The 18,677-nt window shown below is 49.9% G+C and overlaps 2 protein-coding genes across 3 annotated transcripts; both read right to left on the reverse strand.

Moving 5' to 3' along the window:
• Positions 1-423: 423 nt before the first annotated feature.
• Positions 424-9,519, reverse strand: prc2 (protein regulator of cytokinesis 2; the record flags this gene model as incomplete). The annotated part of the gene is made up of 13 exons (XM_084460155.1): positions 424-510; positions 828-935; positions 2,137-2,229; positions 2,370-2,516; positions 4,013-4,108; positions 4,381-4,517; positions 4,615-4,765; positions 5,064-5,213; positions 5,862-6,032; positions 6,847-7,080; positions 7,819-7,941; positions 9,090-9,222; positions 9,497-9,519. 13 exons carry the CDS (start codon positions 9,517-9,519, stop codon positions 424-426), a joined length of 1,653 nt encoding a protein of 550 aa, XP_084316281.1.
• Positions 9,520-9,931: 412 nt separating this feature from the next.
• slc26a1 (solute carrier family 26 member 1) lies at positions 9,932-17,346 on the reverse strand. 2 transcript variants are annotated; one of them, XR_014631080.1, is made up of 5 exons: positions 17,179-17,346; positions 14,574-15,219; positions 13,738-13,961; positions 10,782-12,867; positions 9,932-10,726 (listed from the first exon to the last, which is right to left on the reverse strand). XR_014631080.1 is itself a non-coding variant. In XM_084460078.1 (4 exons), the coding sequence occupies exons 2-4, from the start codon at positions 15,138-15,140 to the stop codon at positions 11,553-11,555; spliced, it is 2,106 nt and encodes a 701-aa protein (XP_084316204.1). In that variant the 5' UTR covers positions 15,141-15,219; positions 17,179-17,346; the 3' UTR covers positions 9,932-11,552. The 2 variants fall into 2 exon arrangements, 1 of the variants encoding a protein (XP_084316204.1); XM_084460078.1 differs by having other exon boundaries at positions 9,932-12,867.
• Positions 17,347-18,677: the final 1,331 nt, after the last annotated feature.

Consider the following 18,677-nt stretch of genomic DNA (forward strand, 5'->3'; position numbering starts at 1 on the left):
ACAGGGGAGAGACAGACAGAGGAGAGGGAGAGAGAGACAGGTAGAGAGAGGGGAGAGACAGACAGACAGGTAGAGACAGGGGAGAGACAGAGAGGAGAGGGAGAGAGAGACAGGTAGAGAGAGGGGAGAGACAGACAGACAGGTAGAGACAGGGGAGAGACAGACAGACAGGTAGAGAGAGGGGAGAGACAGAGACAGGTAGAGAGAGGGGAGAGACAGACAGACAGGTAGAGACAGGGGAGAGACAGACAGAGGAGAGGGAGAGAGAGGGGAGAGAGGGGAGAGACAGACAGACAGGTAGAGACAGGGGAGAGACAGACAGAGGAGAGGGAGAGAGGGGAGAGACAGACAGACAGGTATAGACAGAGGAGAGACAGACAGACAGGTAGACAGGGGAGAGACAGAGGGAGAGTGAGAGGTGTCTCAGAGAAAGACGGTGGTAGAATCAGGGGCGTCTTTGACGGTGGAGTTCAGAATGGCGTTACGTTGAGCCTTCTTAGACAGCTCACTCTGTCAGAGAGAGAGAGAGAGGGAGAAAGGGAGGGAGAGAGAGAGGTGGCGGAGAAATAGAGAGACAGAGAGAGACCGTCACTAAAAGATATTACGCGGGTTACAAACGGAGAGGCAGTACTAACGAGGCGGTTTTAGAGTCGTGAGTCTTTCCATAAGATGACATATCGAAATCGGTCAACATAAATTGTCACGAAACAATCCAATCTCCTTCAACAGCTGCTCAAAGCGCCTCAGCTGTTGTGTGTGAAGCCGCCTTCACAGCGTTCTAACTGAATGGTGTGTGTGAGGGCGAGGGTTAAGGGGGCGGGGCTTACAGTGAAGGCGGAGTAGCTGATGTCTTCGCCGGGCTTCTGCTCGCTGTTGAGCACATGCAGGGGGGGCCGCTGGCTGCTGGTACTGGCCTCTACTGGTCTGGCCTTCACCTGGTACACACACACACACACACACACACACACACACACGGGCACACACACACACAGGCACACACACACACGGGCACACACACGGGCACACACAGGCACAGACACACACACAGACACACACACACAGACATACACACACACACACACAGACACAGACACAGACACACACAGACACACACACACACACACACACACACACACAGGCACACACACACACACACACAGACACACACACAGACACACACAGGCACACACAGGCACACACAGACACACACAGACACACACACGGACACACGGACACACACTAATGAAGTAGGCAGCCAGCTGAATGCTATGACAATAGCATCACCTAGTGGTACCTCCTGAGAGAGAGGAAGTGTGTGTGTGTGTGTGTGGGGGGGGGGGTACCTTGTGAGAGGGGAGGGGGGGTATGGTACTGGAACCACCGTTGCTGCTGCTGCTACTGCTGCTGCTGACACTGCTAGTGCTCCTCACAACGGCTGATTGGTTAGGAGCCTAGGGAGGTCAAGGTGATTGGTTAGGAGTCTAGAGAGGTCAAGGTGATTGGTTAGGAGTCTAGAGAGGTCAAGGTGATTGGTTAGGAGTCTAGAGAGGTCAAGGTGATTGGTTAGGAGTCTAGAGAGGTCAAGGTGATTGGTTAGGAGCCTAGAGAGGTCAAGGTGATTGGTTAGGAGTCTAGAGAGGTCAAGGTGATTGGTTAGGAGCCTAGAGAGGTCAAGGTGATTGGTTAGGAGCCTAGAGAGGTCAAGGTGATTGGTCAGGAGTCTCCACGCTGTGCGCATGCGTGCTGGAGCAAGTGAGGAAGCTATTTCGTTTTCTAAAGACGTTTCTAAAGATCATATTACAGAGGCATGTGAAAAACCACAACAGGCCTACGCTCTATGCAAGCACAACTAGCGATTCATAAAGACAGATTGATGAAAACAACCGTTTCGCGGCAGAAAATAGATTTTTTAGAAGCTGCATTCTCAGTGCCCCGTCCGCCGCCATTACATGGATATACTTGGCTCGCGCTGGATTTTAAATTTCTTCTACAGGCCTCCGAATTACACCGAAGTGATCTCGGTGAGTCAAACGTCTTATAATATGCCGTAAATAAGGTCCAGATTGTCAAAAACGAACATTCTCCTTTAAGATTCCCGATTGGGAGTCGGGAGAGAGAGAGAGGAGGGGGGTGTACCTTCCTGATCTTGCAGGGGGAGGGGCAGCTCAGACCCCCAAGAGGTCGCTTGGTGGGGGTCTTGAATTGAGTGGTGTTAGATGTTTGCTGCTGCTGCAACACAAACACAGAAGCATACACACACACACAGGATGCGATCATGAACACTTTTTAAATGTGCACTGATAAGGTTCAGTGACACCTCTAGGTGTGTGTGTGTGTGTGTGTGTGTGTGTGTGTGTTCCAGGACTAACCCTCTCACTCCTCTCCTTGTCCTTCTGCTGTCGGTTCTCCTCCCATTGGCTGGCAATGTAGCTCATGACCTTCTGACCCCGGACCAGGAAGTCAGACCCCTGACTCTGCTGCCACAGCTCCGCCCCCGACCTCAGCTCCTCCTCCAGCTGAGAGAGAGAGAGGAAGAAAGAGAGAGAGAGAGAGGGAGAAAGGAAGAGCGAGGGAGGGAGAGAGAAAGCGAGGGAGAGAGAGAGGTGGCGGGGTGTGAGAGAGGGAGGGAGAGACAGGGAGAGAGAGAGAGAAAGGGAGGGAGAGAGAGAAAGGGAGGGAGAGAAAGGTGGCGGGGTGTGAGAGAGGGAGGGAGAGACAGGGAGAGAGAGAGAGAAAGGGAGGGAGAGAGAGAAAGGGAGGGAGAGAAAGGTGGCGGGGTGTGAGAGGGAGGTAGAGAGAGAGAGGCAAAGAGAAAGAGAGGGAGGGAGAGAGGTGGGGGTGTGAGAGAGAGGGAGGGAGAGAGAAATCGAGAGTTTAACATGTTTTTGATTGATTTTTCAAGGTACCCACCCACATCCATTGTATGACCTAAACGGTGGTAGAGCAATTATCAACTTTCTCAAAAGTGCTAGTTTTGACAACGTTTTGATCTGAACCATTGTATATGATCATAAGTAACCTCAAAACAGGGCTAAACATGATTTTTCCCTTTAATACTCCTTTAACAGTCTAACATCCTATGGACGTCTTAGTAAGAGTTGCATGGACCCGTATAATTAGTCAAATGAGGTAATAACTGTGTTGTGTCTATGGCTATGGCTAACTAGTTCACTGTTTGCAATACATGGTTAGTTATAGGATATCCAACGTAACATTAACTAGCTAGCTATTAGCTAACATTAGTTAGCAATGCTCATTCCTAAGCAGTTACAGCTTGCTAGCCAGCCAGTTAAAACAAGCCAGGAACAGGTCTGACGCAACGTTATATCTCATAACATGTTGTCCCACCATCGTTTAAAACCGGCAGAACATTAGCTACCTAAAAATGCCACGAGGGCCTTTGCCGACCCGCAAACGCACAACCCGAGAACATCGTGTCGTGACTTGTGACCCGTGTGTGCTCCGTTTCGGTTCCTCATCAGAAACACATGGTTCTACAGTAACTCCGCAGATGTTCTGCAACATGTGGTTCTAACTCCACCAATATGTTCTGACAGACACGGTTCCAAAATCCACAGATATCTTCTGACACATATGGTTCCAACTCTGCCGATATGTGATATGTCGGTATATAACTTGTGTGCATATCTACAGTATGACAACCAGACGTTGTTGTTGTTTGTTGCGAGAGAGAGAGAGAGAGAGAGAGAGAGAGAGAGAGAGAGAGAGAGAGAGAGAGAGAGAGAGAGAGAGAGAGAGAGAGAGAGAGAGCACAGGCCGGCTGGGCATCGCAAAGTCCCTGGTTCGATCCCAGCTTCCGGACTGTACCGACGTGTCCTTGAGCAAGACACTGAACCCCAAAATCTCTCACATGTGGCACGGTGGCACCTAGTACCGTCACCTCACAGCAAGAAAGTCCCGGGCCTTTCTGTGCGGAGTTTGCATGTTCTTCGCAAGGGGTTCCCCCATAAAGAACCCGATATGAAAAGCAACGTTGTTGTTTGTTGCTAACCTTGGGCAGCATCTTCTGGACCTTGACCCTCTCCTTGGCGTCCTTCAGCAAGGCCCCGCCCCGGTTGGAGAAACGGTTCGGATCATTGGCCTTCTTCTACAGAGCGAGATGGTGGGATGGAGAGAGAGAGGGAGGACGGGAGAGTAAGAAAGAGCGTGAGAGATGGAGGGAGGGAAAGAGAGATGGAGAAAAAGGAGAGAAAGTGAAGAGAGAGAAAAGGCAAGATGGGTTCAGAGTTCAGACTCCATCTTGAATGACAGTGGTAGTAGAACACCAACATCCCTAAAGAGTCTACCGGTAAATCTGTGTGGTTTAACAGCGTGACGGTGTGTGTGTGTGTGTATCTGATGGTGTGGAGCTCCATGTACCTCAAAGTCCTGGTGGAGGGCCCAGTTCTTCTCCCATCTCTGCAGGGCCTCCAGGAGGGGCCTGGCCTGCTCATAGTAGCTCCTCGCCCTCAGCAGCTCTGCATCGTGCTGGGCCAGCAGCTCCTCTGTGTACTCGGCTACAGACAGCAGGGGGTGGGGGGGGGTATGTGTGGGTGAGTGAAGGTGTGTTACTCACTGTTGTAGAAGTGTGCGTTGAAGGTGTGTGTTACTCACTGCTGTAGAAGTGTGTGTTGAAGGGCTCCCTCTGCTGGTGGCTGAAGGTGCAGACATCCCAGAGAGAGAGCAGCTCCTCACGGATCTTGCCCACCACCTCCTCCAGCCTGACCCTCTGCTGCTCCGTCAGACGCTCTGTCTCACACTGCCACTAGAGGGAGACAAACCTGTCACTACAGCACAGCACAGGGAGGCGAGAGAGAGAGAGGAAAGAGAGAGAGAGAGAGAGAGAGAGAGAGAGAGACAGACAGATAGAGGGAGAGAGAGACAGACAGAGAGGGAAGAGAGAGACAGAAAGAGAGGGGGAGAGAGAAGAGAGAGAGACAGGCAGATAGAGGGAGAGAGAGAGACAGACAAGGAGAGGGAAGAGAGAGAAGAGAGAGAGAGAGAGAGAGAGAGAGAGAGAGAGAGGAGACAGCGTGTGTGTTGGTCAGTGAGAGTATCCCGACCTGTGTGATCTGGTCTGCCAGGGTTCCGTGCAGGTTCTCCTGGAAGGTGGTTCTCTCCTGTTTGGAACAATCCAGACGGTTCCACAGACAGAGAGCCCTCTCCTTCAGCTGACCCAGGATCTGCTCCAGCGACTCTTTCTTAGCCTCCAGCTGGACAGACGCACAAATATGATATTCATTCACTACTAACATATCAGCTAAACCCACAATTAGTCTACCTTTAGAAGTCTATTAGTGTGCAGTGTTGTAATATGGAGAGTATTAGTAGTGTGCAGTGTTGTAGTATGGAGAGTATTATTAGTGTACAGTGTTGTAGTAGTGTGTAGTGTGTATTGTTCTAATATGTAGTGTTATAATCTGTAGTGTGCTACTGTTTTAGTGTGTAGTGTTCTCGTGTGTAGTGGGCTGGTGTGTAGTGTGCTAGTGTTTAGGGTAATAGTGTGTAGTGTTCTAGTGTGTGAGGTGCTAGTGCGTAGTGTTCTAGTGTGTAGTGTGCTAATGAGTAGTGTTCTAGTGTTTAGGGTGCTAGTGTGTAGTGTTCTAGTGTGCTAGTGCGTAGTGTTCTAGTATTCTAGTGTGCTAGTGTGTAGTGTTCTAGTGTGTAGTGTTCTAGTGTGTAAGGTGCTAGTGCGTAGTGTTCTAGTGTGTAGTGTGCTAATGAGTAGTGTTCTAGTGTTTAGGGTGCTAGTGTGTAGTGTTCTAGTATTCTAGTGTGCTAGTGTGTAGTGTTCTAGTGTGCTAGTGTGCTAGTGTGTAGTGTTCTAGTATGCTAGTGTGCTAGTGTGTAGTGTGCCATACCCTGGCCAGCAGCAGTTTGAGGGCGGTGATGTTGTCGTGCGTGAGGAGGAACACATCCTTGTCGCTGCAGACGGACTCCCTCTCCAGGCTGCTCTCCGGCTCATGGCCCATCTTCTCCATCAGCGTCCAGATGTCCTTCCTCAGCCCAGAGAACACCTCCACACGCCTGGTCTACGCAGGGTCGCAAAGGGGACAAACATGTCTGGTAAATTTCTGGAAACTTTCTGAAAATGTACCATGGGAAGTTAAGTTAATTTGGGAAATTTTGACCTTTTTTTGTATCCTATAACAGTTTTTCACGCATGCGCACAGCGCGCAGACTGGCTATTCTCCGTCTGTAGGCTACACTCGCGGCTCACATTCTCTACGCCACATTCCTTCACCTAAAGATCATATTACAGAGGCGTGTGAAAACCACAACAAGCCCTCGCTCTATCTAACTATCGATTCATAAAAACAGATTGATGAAAACAACCGTTTCGCGGCAGAAAATTGATTTTTGGTGAACACACCTGGTACTGTATATATAACCTCCAAATTTACAGTTTATTCCAGTTAATTCCCATGGAAAGTTTCTAACTTTGAATATTCCCGGAATATTGAAGCCCTAATTGTGAGACATGGGTCCCGAGATCTCAACGTTAACCGACATTCTGTCTGATATCAGGCTAACGTCATTGTAGACTAACACACACACTAACACACACACACACACACACACACACACACACACACACACACACACACACACACTCTCTCTCTCTCTCTCACACACACACACACAAACACACTCTCTCTCTCCCTCACACACATACACACACACTCTCTCTCTCTCTCTCTCTCACACACACACACAAACACACACACACACACACACTCTCTCTCTCTCTCTCTCTCACACACACACACACACACACACACACTCTCTCTCTCTCTCTCTCTCTCTCTCTCACACACACACACACACACACACACACGGCCCTACCTTCTCCTCAGCGAGGGTGGAGATGTGCTGCCGCAGCTCCTGCAGCTGTGTGAGGGAGGGCGTGGCGCCGGTGGGGACGTAGTAGGGCGTGGCGCACAGCTCCACGCACAGCTCCTGATCCTGCTGCTGGAGCGCCGCCAGCTCCCGCGCACGCTCCGCCTTCTCGGCGCCCAGCGCCTCCACGCGCACGCGCAGGCCCCGCTCCCTCTTGAGCATAGAGAGGCCCTCGGCCAGCTGCACGGGACGGCACACAGGGGTGGAGTCAAGGGGACCGTCTCACTCTCGCATGCACGCACGCGCACACACACAGGGGTGGAGTTAGGGTGAGAGTCAGACACCCACACACCAGGATGGAGTTAGGGGGTGCAGTCCCTGTAAACTGTACATGGGATGAGACGGTATGGATTTTTGCATTACGGTACGGTACAGTACGGTATCTAGTTACACGGTACGGTTTTTGGTATTTCACGGTATACGGCATTTCACCTCCCCAGAGGTGGTGTGGGGTCAGAGATGTGTGGGTGTGTCAGAGGGGTCAGGGAGTCAGAGATGAGTGGGTGTGTCAGGGGGTCAGAGATGAGTGGGTGTGTCAGGGGGTCAGAGGTGAGTGGGTGTGTCAGGGGGTCAGAGATGAGTGGGTGTGTCAGAGGGGTCAGAGATGAGTGGGTGTGTCAGGGGGTCAGAGATGTGAGGGTGTGTCAGGGGGTCAGAGGTCAGAGATGTGTGGGTGTGTCAGGGGGTCAGAGATGAGTGGGTGTGTCAGGGGGTCAGGTGTGTCAGAGGGGTCAGAGATGAGTGGGTGTGTCAGAGGGGTCAGAGATGAGTGGGTGTGTCAGGGGGTCAGAGATGAGCGGGTGTGTCAGGGGGTCAGGGGTCAGAGATGTGTGGGTGTGTCAGGGGGTCAGAGGTCAGAGTTGAGTGTCTGTGTCAGGGCTCAGAGGTGTGTGTGTGTGTCAGGGCTCAGCCTCTCACCACGCCAGGCTCCATACCCAGCTCCAGACCCAGCTCATCCAGCTCCTGCTGCAGGGTGGTCATGTTGCTACGCAGCCGATGCTCCAGAGCTTCCTCCTCCGCCACCATGTCGTTCAGCAGCCGCTGGAGGAGGGAGGAACCAATCAACCAATCAACCAATCAACTTTAACCAGCACAGAGGAAGCAGTCTGATTACTGTTTTTTTGCTTCCCTCTGGAATATGTAGGCGTGGGTCGTATGCCCTCCTCCCTTGTTCTCTGTAAAGCGCATTGTGTTGCCTCTGGGTATGAAATGCGCTATACAAATAAAGCTTTGATTGATTGATTGATTGAAGCAGTAGGCCTGCCCCCGACTTAAGATTTTCCCCGCTCGACTATTAGTCATCATTTCAAGCGACTAGTCGACTAGTCGTTCCTTTATTATGATGATGATTATTATTATTATTCATATAACCTTACCAAACGCACGGAGCGAGCGGCAGCTCCGCCTCAGGAAAGCGGTAGACTAATTCTCAATGTGTCGGCATTCGGCAACACAGCAAGGAAGCTGAACAACATTGTATTATTTTTGAGGATTTAGAGTTTTTTTTTCTTTTGGCGACTAAGCGACTAATGAAAACTTGTGTGTGTGTGTGTGTGTGGGGGGGGGGGGCAGTCGTTTAGTGAAGCCCCTGCCTAAATAAGGCCGCCCCCACCTGTAATTAAGGACTGCAAAGGGAGACGATGACAAACTTTAGGATTTAGTGTAAGAGTTCATCAGATGGAGGTGTAGCGAATTGGGGTCACTGTCCGACTTTGCCATCCCGAGAAAGGGGAGGTCACCCGGCGCTTACCCACTGAGCAAAGACACGTCTAAAAGACGTCTTTTAGACGTCTTTTTTGTCTTTTTCGGACGTCCAAAGACATCCAATTAAGAGCCATAATGAATTTTTTTTTTTACGTTCAGATATTGAACCCGTTCTGCACGTCCACAGACGTCTTAGAGGGGTCCAAGCCAGACGTGTGAATATTGAGGGGTCCAGCAGACGTACAAACGGGGTTCAGGACCGACGGACGTTATTAAGACGTGATCTGAACGTCTGTAGTGTTCTAGTGTGTAGTGTTCTAGTGTGTAAGGCGCTAGTGCGTAGTGTTCTAGTGTGTAGTGTGCTAATGAGTAGTGTTCTAGTGTTTAGGGTGCTAGTGTGTAGTGTGCTAGTGTGTAGTGCGTAGTGTTCTAGTATTCTAGTGTGCTCCCTGACGTTGTGTGTTTGCTGGGGGTCAGTCCCTCACCTCGACGTGCTTCTTCACGGTCAGCATCCTCTCGACCCTCTGCTCCTCCATGATGCCGATGTTGTCCCAGACGAGCACCAGCCGAGCCATGGCCGTGTTGATGCCCGTCACCATGGAGGAGGCCAGCGTTTCGCTGAGAAACGACAACGACAATCGACGGGAACCCAACGGGATCAATTTCCAATGGCTAAGCTAACGTGACCGTATGCTAAGATACATTCTTGTTAGCTAGAGATCATTAACGTGAGCTATACGAACGTTTATACATAGGATATAGTTGTTAGCTGGCTAAATCTTCGTTGAATGCATTTAGTGCTAAAGTTAGTTACGTTTAGTGCGTCTAGCAGCTAGGTTTGTCAAAGTAGTGCTAATGTGTTAGCCTAGCTAGCTGACTAATCACAACTCACCTCCTCCGGCTCTTCCTTGACATTCTGAGAATACGCTAATGCTAAAACAAATAACAATAATAACAATCAACAAATCAATACTAGATGGTCTAGATAGTAGCACTATTAAAATCCAACCCAGTTCAGCAGACCCATGGATGTATGAGCAGATCAGAGTTAAAATTTGAATTGTGTTGCAGTCTGCTGTGATTGGTTGATGCTTCTTCTTCTTTGGGGTTATTTATTGGCAACATTTAAGTGCATTACCGCCACCCACTGGTCTGGAGTGTGGATTAAAATCAACCTTGTCATACATAACACCATAAAAGACCAATATCACACCCTTTATATACCCTTTATAACACTGCTTTATTACCAATGATTTATCAAAAACAAAAATTTTATACATTTCCAACGACAACAACAAAATTATAAAGCTGTCATCGTTCTCTCAAATATACAGTGCAAACATTTTCTCGACAAAAACTAGGGATTTGAAATGTAAGTGGATTTAATGCGAAATAATGTAAATGCCTAACTGAAAGCGAGTGTCGTTAATATTATACTGTAGTTGTCAAGGTGAATGGGGTTATGTGGGATGATTTGACATGGAACACTATATTCACTATGTCACATTATATTGTCTTGACATTCATCATAGACGCAAGGTTATCACAATACAAACGTGTGTTGGTCTCATTGTTCAAGTATACAGTATTTTAAGGCAATGGCTTATTCTGGAACAGTTCAATGTTGACAGAGGTTTATTTAATAAAAGCTCAAATCCTCTCCAAAGCTTTACTTGCAGCACCATTCCTATTGGTCCCCAATCGTCAAATAATACAAATATATGACAATAAAAAGACACGTGTACACAGATATGAACCCCTCTAAATGAGGAGCATACTGTACCGACTGGTGATGAGTGAGTGGTTTTTATAACCTGAGTTGTCATCTCATGTTCATGCGGCTCATTTTCAAGACACAGATTGACTTCTGCTTTTGTTTTCAGGTTATGGTTGGATCTCTGCATGGTGATGATCAATGGGTCCCGTGTCAAAATGGGCTTTATGAATAAAAATGTGATTTGATTTGATTGAAGCCCTGGTCTGTGAAGCAGCTCCATGCAGCCCCAGCTGGCTAGCTCTGTGTTAGCTCTGCTAGCTCTGTGTTAGCTCTGCTAGCTCTGTGTTAGCACTGCTAGCTCTGTGTTAGCTCTGCTAGCTCTGTGTTAGCTCTGTGTTAGCTCTGCTAGCTCTGTGTTAGCTCTGCTAGCTGTGTTAGCTCTGTTTGCTACCACAGTTACAGAGGCGCAAGTAGACCCATATGTTTTAGGAGATTACAAAATACTGTGAGAAAAGTATTATGCTACCTAGAACCATAAAGGGTTCTCTGTCCCTGTGGAAGAAAACAGTTTTATTCCAGCAAGAACCATTTCACCGATAGTGTTTGAACCAAAAAGGCTCTTAAAGTATTTTTAAAGAGGGTTCTTCTCCCACACAAACGACCTTAGACACCATTTAGAACCCTTGTTCTAACAGATGTGGTAAATGTAGGCTACTGGTAATCTGGGTGTGTGGAAACTAGCTCTTTCCTGATAACCCCTGTGGCAACCTGTGCGTCTCTCTCAGACTAGTCTCTCTCTCTCTTTCTCTCTCTCAGCCTAGTCTCTCTCCCGCCGGTCTCTCTCTTAGCCTAGTCTCTCTCCTCTCTCTCTCTCTCTCTCTCTCTCTCTCAAATAGCTTAGTCTCTCCTGTGGGTCTCTCTCTCTAATAGCCTAGTCTCTCCTGTTGGTCTCTCTCTAAACTTAGTCTTTTTGGTAAGCCTTTGGGTCTCTCTCTTTAATAGCCTAGTCTCTCCTGTAGGTCTCTCGATTTGCTTAATCTTTTTGGTAAGCCTGTGGGTCTCTCTCTAATAGCCTAGTCTCTCATGTGGGTCTCTCTCTCAGCCTAGTCTATTTGTGCCAAATGATTCTCCGTGGGTTCCACTTTGCTTTGCCTGGTTCCAAAACACAAACACACAAGGGATTCAGATTGTTTCAACTGTTCCAGAATGTTCTTTCCCCGCGCGTCGGCCTCTACACCACGGAGGTGGAGGCCGCGTCTGCGGCAGCCCCGTCGCCGGCGTGGAGTACGGCGGCGTGGACGGAGTGGAACATCAGACTGTCCATGTCCACGTCGCCTTTCCCAAAGTACGAGGCTCGGCTCAGGGCGTCGATGACGGCGGTGTTGCACGCGGCCAGCAGCACACTCACGCCGACCTCCTGGTAGTCCTTCAGGACGCTTCTGAAGGTGCCCACGCCGGCCGTATCTACGAAGGGCATGGCGGAGCAGTCCAGGACGATGGTGTGGAACTCCAGCTCTCCGTTCACCAGTCTTACACTCACCTCTCCGTTGGTCTTGTCCGACCCCTCGACCCCTTCGTCTTTGGCCTGCTTGGCCACCAGCTCCTGGGCTTTCTTCTGGGCCTTGCGTCGGCGCGTGACCTCCAGGAAAGGCTCCAGGCCCACGGCCTTGTACAGGGACTTCAGGAAGGACTCTTTGTTGGCGTAGTAGAGCGGCGCCTGGAAGCGGAAGATGCGAACGCCGGGCGCCGCTGACAGGTTCTGGTACTCCTCCATGTCCTCGTAGAGCTCCGTGTCATCCGCTCGGCCCAGTAGAGACACCGCGGGGTTCTGGGTCTGGAAGATGACGCAGAGCATGGAGAAGACCACGCCCACCAGCAGCCCCAGCTCCACGCTGATCAGCGCCGAGGAGGCCATGGTGACCAGCCAGACGACGGCGTCCGTCTTACTCGCCCGCCACTTGCCGGGGACGTCCAGGAACTTCCTGAGCGCGCCGCGGAGGCTGACGATGATGATGCAGGCCAGCACGCACTTCTGCAGCGCGTAGAAATACGGCGCGAAGAACAGGAGCACGAGGAGGACGACCAGCGCGCTGACGAGGCTGGACACTTGCGTCTGGCAACCTGTGGAGTCCTTGACCATGGTCTTGGCCAGCGCCGCGCTGGTGGTGAAGCAGTGGAAGAAGGAGGGGATGATGTTGCAGAAGCCGATGGCCAGCATCTCCTGGTTGGGCCGGACCGTGTAGCCGTTCTTCTTGGCGAACATCTCGGAGAGCGACACGGTGAAGGCGAAACTGATGACGGCGAGGGGGATGGCGTCCAGCGCCACGCGGGGCATCAGGTCGAAGCTGGGCACCTTGGGGGGGATGAAGCCCGTGGGGATGTGGCCCGACACGCTGGAGTCGTACTGGCCGTTGAGGTCGCCGAAGTGGGAGGCGAGCGTGGCGACCGTCACCACCACCAGCTCGGTGGGTAGAGGGATCTTCAGACGCGACTTGAAACGCTCCTGGAGCTCCTTACCGGCCACCAAGACGGAGATACAGATGGCACTGATAGAATAGAAAAGAATAGAATAGAATAAAACGTTTATTCACCATATATAACCAGTACATGTACAGGTACATTGGAATTTTTGTTATCGCTTGTCCTTACAGTATCTTATCAGCATTAATCAATATCTCATTTCACTTCCTAGGTACAACTAGACATTATAAGGTTCTCAATCCGGCAATTTACTATATGTCGTATAGTAGTCTATTAAATTAACTTAATCTACTTATTCCATCCAATCATGGATCACTGTGACTGTGACCGTAATATAGGCAGTACAATTATAAAAATTCATAGGGACAGAGTTGGAAGTAAATATTGGTACATGGCACTGAGGCAGTGGGTACTTTCGTGTGTTCTTAATTTCTATTGTTGTTTTTAAGCGTACACCTGACCGTGATGTCCAGGTCACATATGTTAGCATGTTGTATGTTACTGACCTGGTGACCACGTCACACATGTTAGCGTGTTGTATGTTACTGACATGATGTCCAGGTCACACATGTTAGCGTGTTGTATGTTACTGACCTGGTGACCAGGTCACACATGTTAGCGTGTTGTATGTTACTGACCTGGTGACCAGGTCACACATGTTAGCGTGTTGTTAGCGTGTTGTATGTTACTGACCTGGTGACCAGGTCACACATGTTAGCGTGTTGTATGTTACTGACCTGGTGACCAGGTCACACATGTTAGCGTGATGTTAGCGTGTTGTATGTTACTGACCTGGTGACCAGGTCACACATGTTAGCGTGATGTTAGCGTGTTGTATGTTACTGACCTGGTGACCAGGTCACACATGTTAGCATGTTGTATGTTACTGACCTGGTGACCAGTTCACACATGTTAGCGTGTTGTATGTTACTGACCTGGTGACCAGGTCACACATGTTGGCGTGTTGTATGTTGGAGAAGATCCTGAACCAGGTGACCACCACGGTGCCGTAGCCCTGGTGCCGCGGGATCCGGAGGCCCAGCAGGTACTTGGCCTGCACCGTCAGGATGGTGAAGGAGGCGCCCGTGGCGAAGCCGTCCAGCATCGGAGCAGAGAGGTAGACGGACACAAAACCCAGCCTGAATACCGCCATCAGCACCTGGAGAGAGAGAGAGAGAGAGGGGGGGGGGGAGATGGAGAGAGAGAGGGGGGGAGATGGAGAGAGAGAGGGGGGGGGGAGATGGAGAGAGAGAGGGGGGGAGATGGAGAGAGAGAGGGGGGGGGGGAGAGATGGAGAGAGAGAGGGGGGGGGGATGGAGAGAGAGAGGGAGGGGGGGGGATGGAGAGAGAGGGGGAGGGGAGAGATGGAGAGAGAGAGAGAGAGGGGGGGGGGAGGGAGAGAGAGAGGGGGGGGATGGAGAGAGGGAGGGGGGGGAGATGGAGAGAGAGAGGGAGTGAGATACAGAGAGAGATACACAGAGAGGGAGAGAGATATATACAGAGAGAGAGAGAGAGAGATACAGTGAGAGATAGAGAGAGGGAAAGAGAGGGAGAGAGAAACAGTACATTGTTAACCCAACCTAGCTAATTAGCTCATGACCACATTTGGGAGAGAGAGGTTCTCCTGTTCATCCAACCATTTATCCATCATCTACATATATAGAGATGACCATACACACACACACACACACACACACACACACACACACACACACACTCACACACACACACACACACACAGACACAGTGGACGCCAGTGAGTGTCCAGTACCTGGTAGATCCCTGCCAGGAAGGTGACGGCGGCGGCTATGCTAATGGCGTAGCACTCCTTCCCGCACTCCATCTCCGTCCCGTTGGGGCTCAGGTAGCTCGGGCTCAGACTCCCGTTCCCCGGCGCCCCCTCCTCGCCCAGGTCGAACCCGGCCTGGAACACCTCCCTGTCCACCACCTGCCCCACCATCAGCGACATGAGGCTGAAGATGCCCACGGACACGTGCCTCGACGTGCCCATGAAGAAGTAGATGATGTTGGCGAAGAAGGAGGTGTAGAGGCCGTAGATGGGCTGGACGCCCGCCAGCAGGCAGTAGGCGATGGCCTGGGGGACCAGGATGATGCCCACGATGAGGCCGGACATGGCGTCGCCCCACACGTACTCCCGTAGGCGGTACCGGGGTAGCCAGCGAACCACGGGGAAGAAGCCCAGCAAGGTGGAGCGCAGCCTGGGCACGGAGCAGGTCACGCCCCGGGTCACCCTGGTTCTCAGCACCTGCAGGGGGCGCTTGCGCTGCCGGAGGCGACGCTGCAGTGCGGCGGGCCTCGGGGTCTTGACTTCCTCCATGACCTCTGACCTCTGGAGGGGGGGGAGGGGCTGGGGTCAGGCGGAGGAGATTGTCCGGCGAGGCCTCTTAGCCGAGCTCCTGGACGCACGGACACGCAAACACACGCACGCACGCACACACACACACACACACACACACACACACACACACACACACACACACACACACACACACACAGATAATGAGAGTCATGAGACTCCTGAGATCATTAGGCTGTGGAAATAATGATTAAAAACAATAACCATCCATGCAACTCTTTAAAGTACTTTAGTACTATTGCACCACACTCACACACACAAACACACACAAACACACACACACACACACACACACATGACCACAGTGACAGCGGATGATGACATGATGACAAATTAACTAATGCTTCAAAGATACTGAGGCCTCTTTGTAATATGTACATAAAAAGATTTAAATCGACAGCCAAGTGATGGCGCGTTGATTCAGAGGGTGTTCGTTAAACTCCTTGTGACCTTTGACAGATGGATCAGGCCGCCGCGACGAAGACTCTCCCTATAAGACGACAGCGCTGCGATGACCATGCTGGCCGCCCACCTACCGTCTGGACCAGGCTGGACAATACGCATGCTTATCAGAGGTACCTAGCGGAGCCCATGGTGTCGTTGGCAACCCATCTGCCTTCCTAGCTTCCAGAGATCACCTCGGGTCAGGGGACAAACACTCAGAAGTGTCTCCCGGTCTTATAAAACCCTGGTCCAGCGCCAGAACACAATCAATCATTGTCCATGCACTACTTACAATCGTATAACATCCTGGATCTGGGATGATTCAGTGGTACTTGAATAGGTTACTGAATGCTCTTTGAGAACTTTACAGTTACTGAATGTTCTTCGAGAACCTTACATTTACTGAATGTTCTTCGAGAACTTGACAGTTACTGAATGTTCTTCGAGAACTTTACAGTTACTGAATGTTCTTCGAGAACTTTACAGTTACTGAATGTTCTTCGAGAACTTTACAGTCACTGAATGCTCTTCGAGAACTTCATAGTGGATCTTACAGGGCTTGAATGGACCAACGGACACAAGGAAAAATGTCCCATAGTTCATCTCAAAGTAAACTGTAGATATTCATACAGCAGATTCGTGTTTTGAGATGAGCATGATTGATCAGTATTTAACCCAGATCTCTGAGGGCCTGGCTGGGTTAGTTGTTCCCTGGATAGCTCAGTTCTGGATGTGCTAAGAAGCTGTGGGTGTCAAGAAGCTGCCGTAGAGAGAGAAACTGATCCGTCTTATCATACTCTCATCATAACCTCATTACTGAGAACGGATGGCTTCTGTTTCCAGTTCCAGCGTCGACACTCTTCTTTCCTCCTCTCTTTTCTTCTTGTCCTCTTTCCTTTAATCTCCTCTCCTTTCTTTCTCTCTCTCTACTCCGCTCTCCTCTCCTGTCTTCTCTCTCCTTTCTCCTATCCCCTCCTCTCTCCTCTCTCCTCTCCTCTGTCCCCCTCACTCTCTTCTCCTCTCCTTCCCTCTCTTCTCCTCTCCTCTCTCGTCTCCTTCCCTCTCTCCTCTCTCCTCTCCTGTCTTCTCTTCTCTCCCAGCCCAAGATCAGAGGATCTTGAGTCAATAAATAGTTCAGGTTCAAACCTGTTTAAAACAATGCAACAGCGGGGCACCCTGGTAGCTCACTGGGTAAGGCGCGCACCATATGAAGTCTAGTCCTTCGCGCGGGGACCAGGGTTCGATTCCCGGCTCGGGTCCTGTGCCACATGTCCTCCCCTCTCTCTCTCTCCCGCATTTCCTGTCTCTTAACACTGTCCTATAAGCTGAAAAGCCCTAAAAAATATCTTTAAAAAAAGTGCCACTGTTTGTATTGAACCCTGGTCATTTCACCATTATAATATTGATCTGACTGGACTTCAGCTGTCCACTAAAAGTTCAGTTTGAAACAAAATCATCTGATCCAACACTGACATGATGGACATGTTGTATCATGATTAGCAAGACCCACAGAGCCCCATATTGTTGCATGAAGTCAGATAGATGATCTACTCACCCTGGCAGACAAAGAGACAGTCAGACCGACAGGTTCAGTTGAGAAAACCTCCTCTCACACCTGGAGATTGTAGTCTGTGAAATAATCATGTAACTGGGAAGAACTTTCTACCTCACTTTCTCCCGCGCTCTCTCTCCAACTCTCTCTCTCTCTTTCTCTCTGTCTCTCTCTTCTTCTCTCTCGCTCTCTCCTACTGGTGTCATCACAGTATTCTGAGATAGACCTACGATGGACACAAAAATAAAGACTGCCCTTTGCCCAGCATGGATTGATCTGATTCGTTGAACAGGCAAGGATGGGCGGGGCCTCCGTTATCTATAACATAACACAACACGGGAGTATCTTTGTCAAGTTCCACCCTCCCCCTGTGAGAATCTGGGGCAGATAGGGGCAAGAGGGTAGAACAAGTCAATCTTTGACTGGCTACTGAGCTTATCTAGCATAGTATGACTTAATCTTGGATCTATGCAAGCTGACACTGACAGGGGTGGGCTGGGGGTCAAATTCTGCCTGTGTCACACACAGACACAGTGGCCTGGTTAGCTGATAGCTAGTCGTTCATCACAGAAAGCTGTGGTAGACATCCTACGGTACGTGTCAGTGACCTCCCACCCTCCGGGCTCGGCCAATCACAGCAGAGGACTGAGGACTGACCTGCTCTACTCTACTTTGACAAGTATAGCGTGTCATATACAGTAGACATACAGTAAGGATGGATTTCTTTCTGCTACTGAGGGAATGTGTGCCCAAGCCTACAGTTTCTGCTTGGTCTCGCGAGAAGAGAAAAACATGAATGAGATTGGATCCCTGTAGTTACATAAGATATCTTGCTGACAGGACAGGAACACACACACACACACACACACACAAGGCCAGCCAGGTAACAGGGCAGCATAGATCAACAGAGCTGGTTCTGACGTAGTGTAGTGAACATTTCTGACAGCAGTCGTTCCATTAGTTGTTTAGAAGTTCTTATCTTATCTTAAACAGATTGACTTTCAAATAGACCCATACAGACCCAGCACTCATTGAAATGAGGCCCGTGTGAGGGATCGAACCTCTGACCTTGTGCATGGTTAATCAAACATCTACCGCTAGACCAAAGACAAGTTCCCAGAGATCTGATGACCATATTAAGGATTTTCGATTTACTCAGCATCGTTCCAAACCACCTCTGTGCAAGTGTCTCCTAGGTGTCTAGACGCATGACTACACCTAATGACCCAGACATTGCATTTACATCACATTACAGTCATTTAGCAGACGTTTTTATCCAAATAGACTTACAATAATTGCATTTAACCTAGGTAGTCAGTGTACTACTATTCGCCAGAACTCACAAGTGTATCTCCTGTCTAAACAAGTGACTAAGAGTAGAATTAGTGCAAAGACAAAGTGCAAGAGTAGCAAAATATTGCTTAAGAGGGAGGATCATGGTAGTACTTCTTGAAGAGGTGAGTTTTAGGACTACGGTGAAAGTTGGGCAGTGACTCTGCTGT

This window comes from Borostomias antarcticus (genome assembly GCF_949987555.1).
Source record: "Borostomias antarcticus genome assembly, chromosome: 30".
NCBI classification, from domain to species: Eukaryota; Metazoa; Chordata; class Actinopteri; order Stomiiformes; family Stomiidae; genus Borostomias; species Borostomias antarcticus.

What these genes read in the sequence shown, in the direction of transcription:
- slc26a1 (XM_084460078.1), bottom strand. Translation starts at nt 15,140, where the DNA reads ATGGAGGAAGTCAAGACCCCGAGGCCCGCCGCACTGCAGCGTCGCCTC. An exon ending in TCCTGGCAGGGATCTACCAG is followed by an intron (nt 13,962 to 14,573) that starts GTACTGGACACT and finishes CTCTCTCTCCAG; the next exon opens with GTGCTGATGGCGGTATTCAG. An exon ending in ATGTGTGACCTGGTCACCAG is followed by an intron (nt 12,868 to 13,737) that starts GTCAGTAACATA and finishes CTATTCTATCAG; the next exon opens with TGCCATCTGTATCTCCGTCT.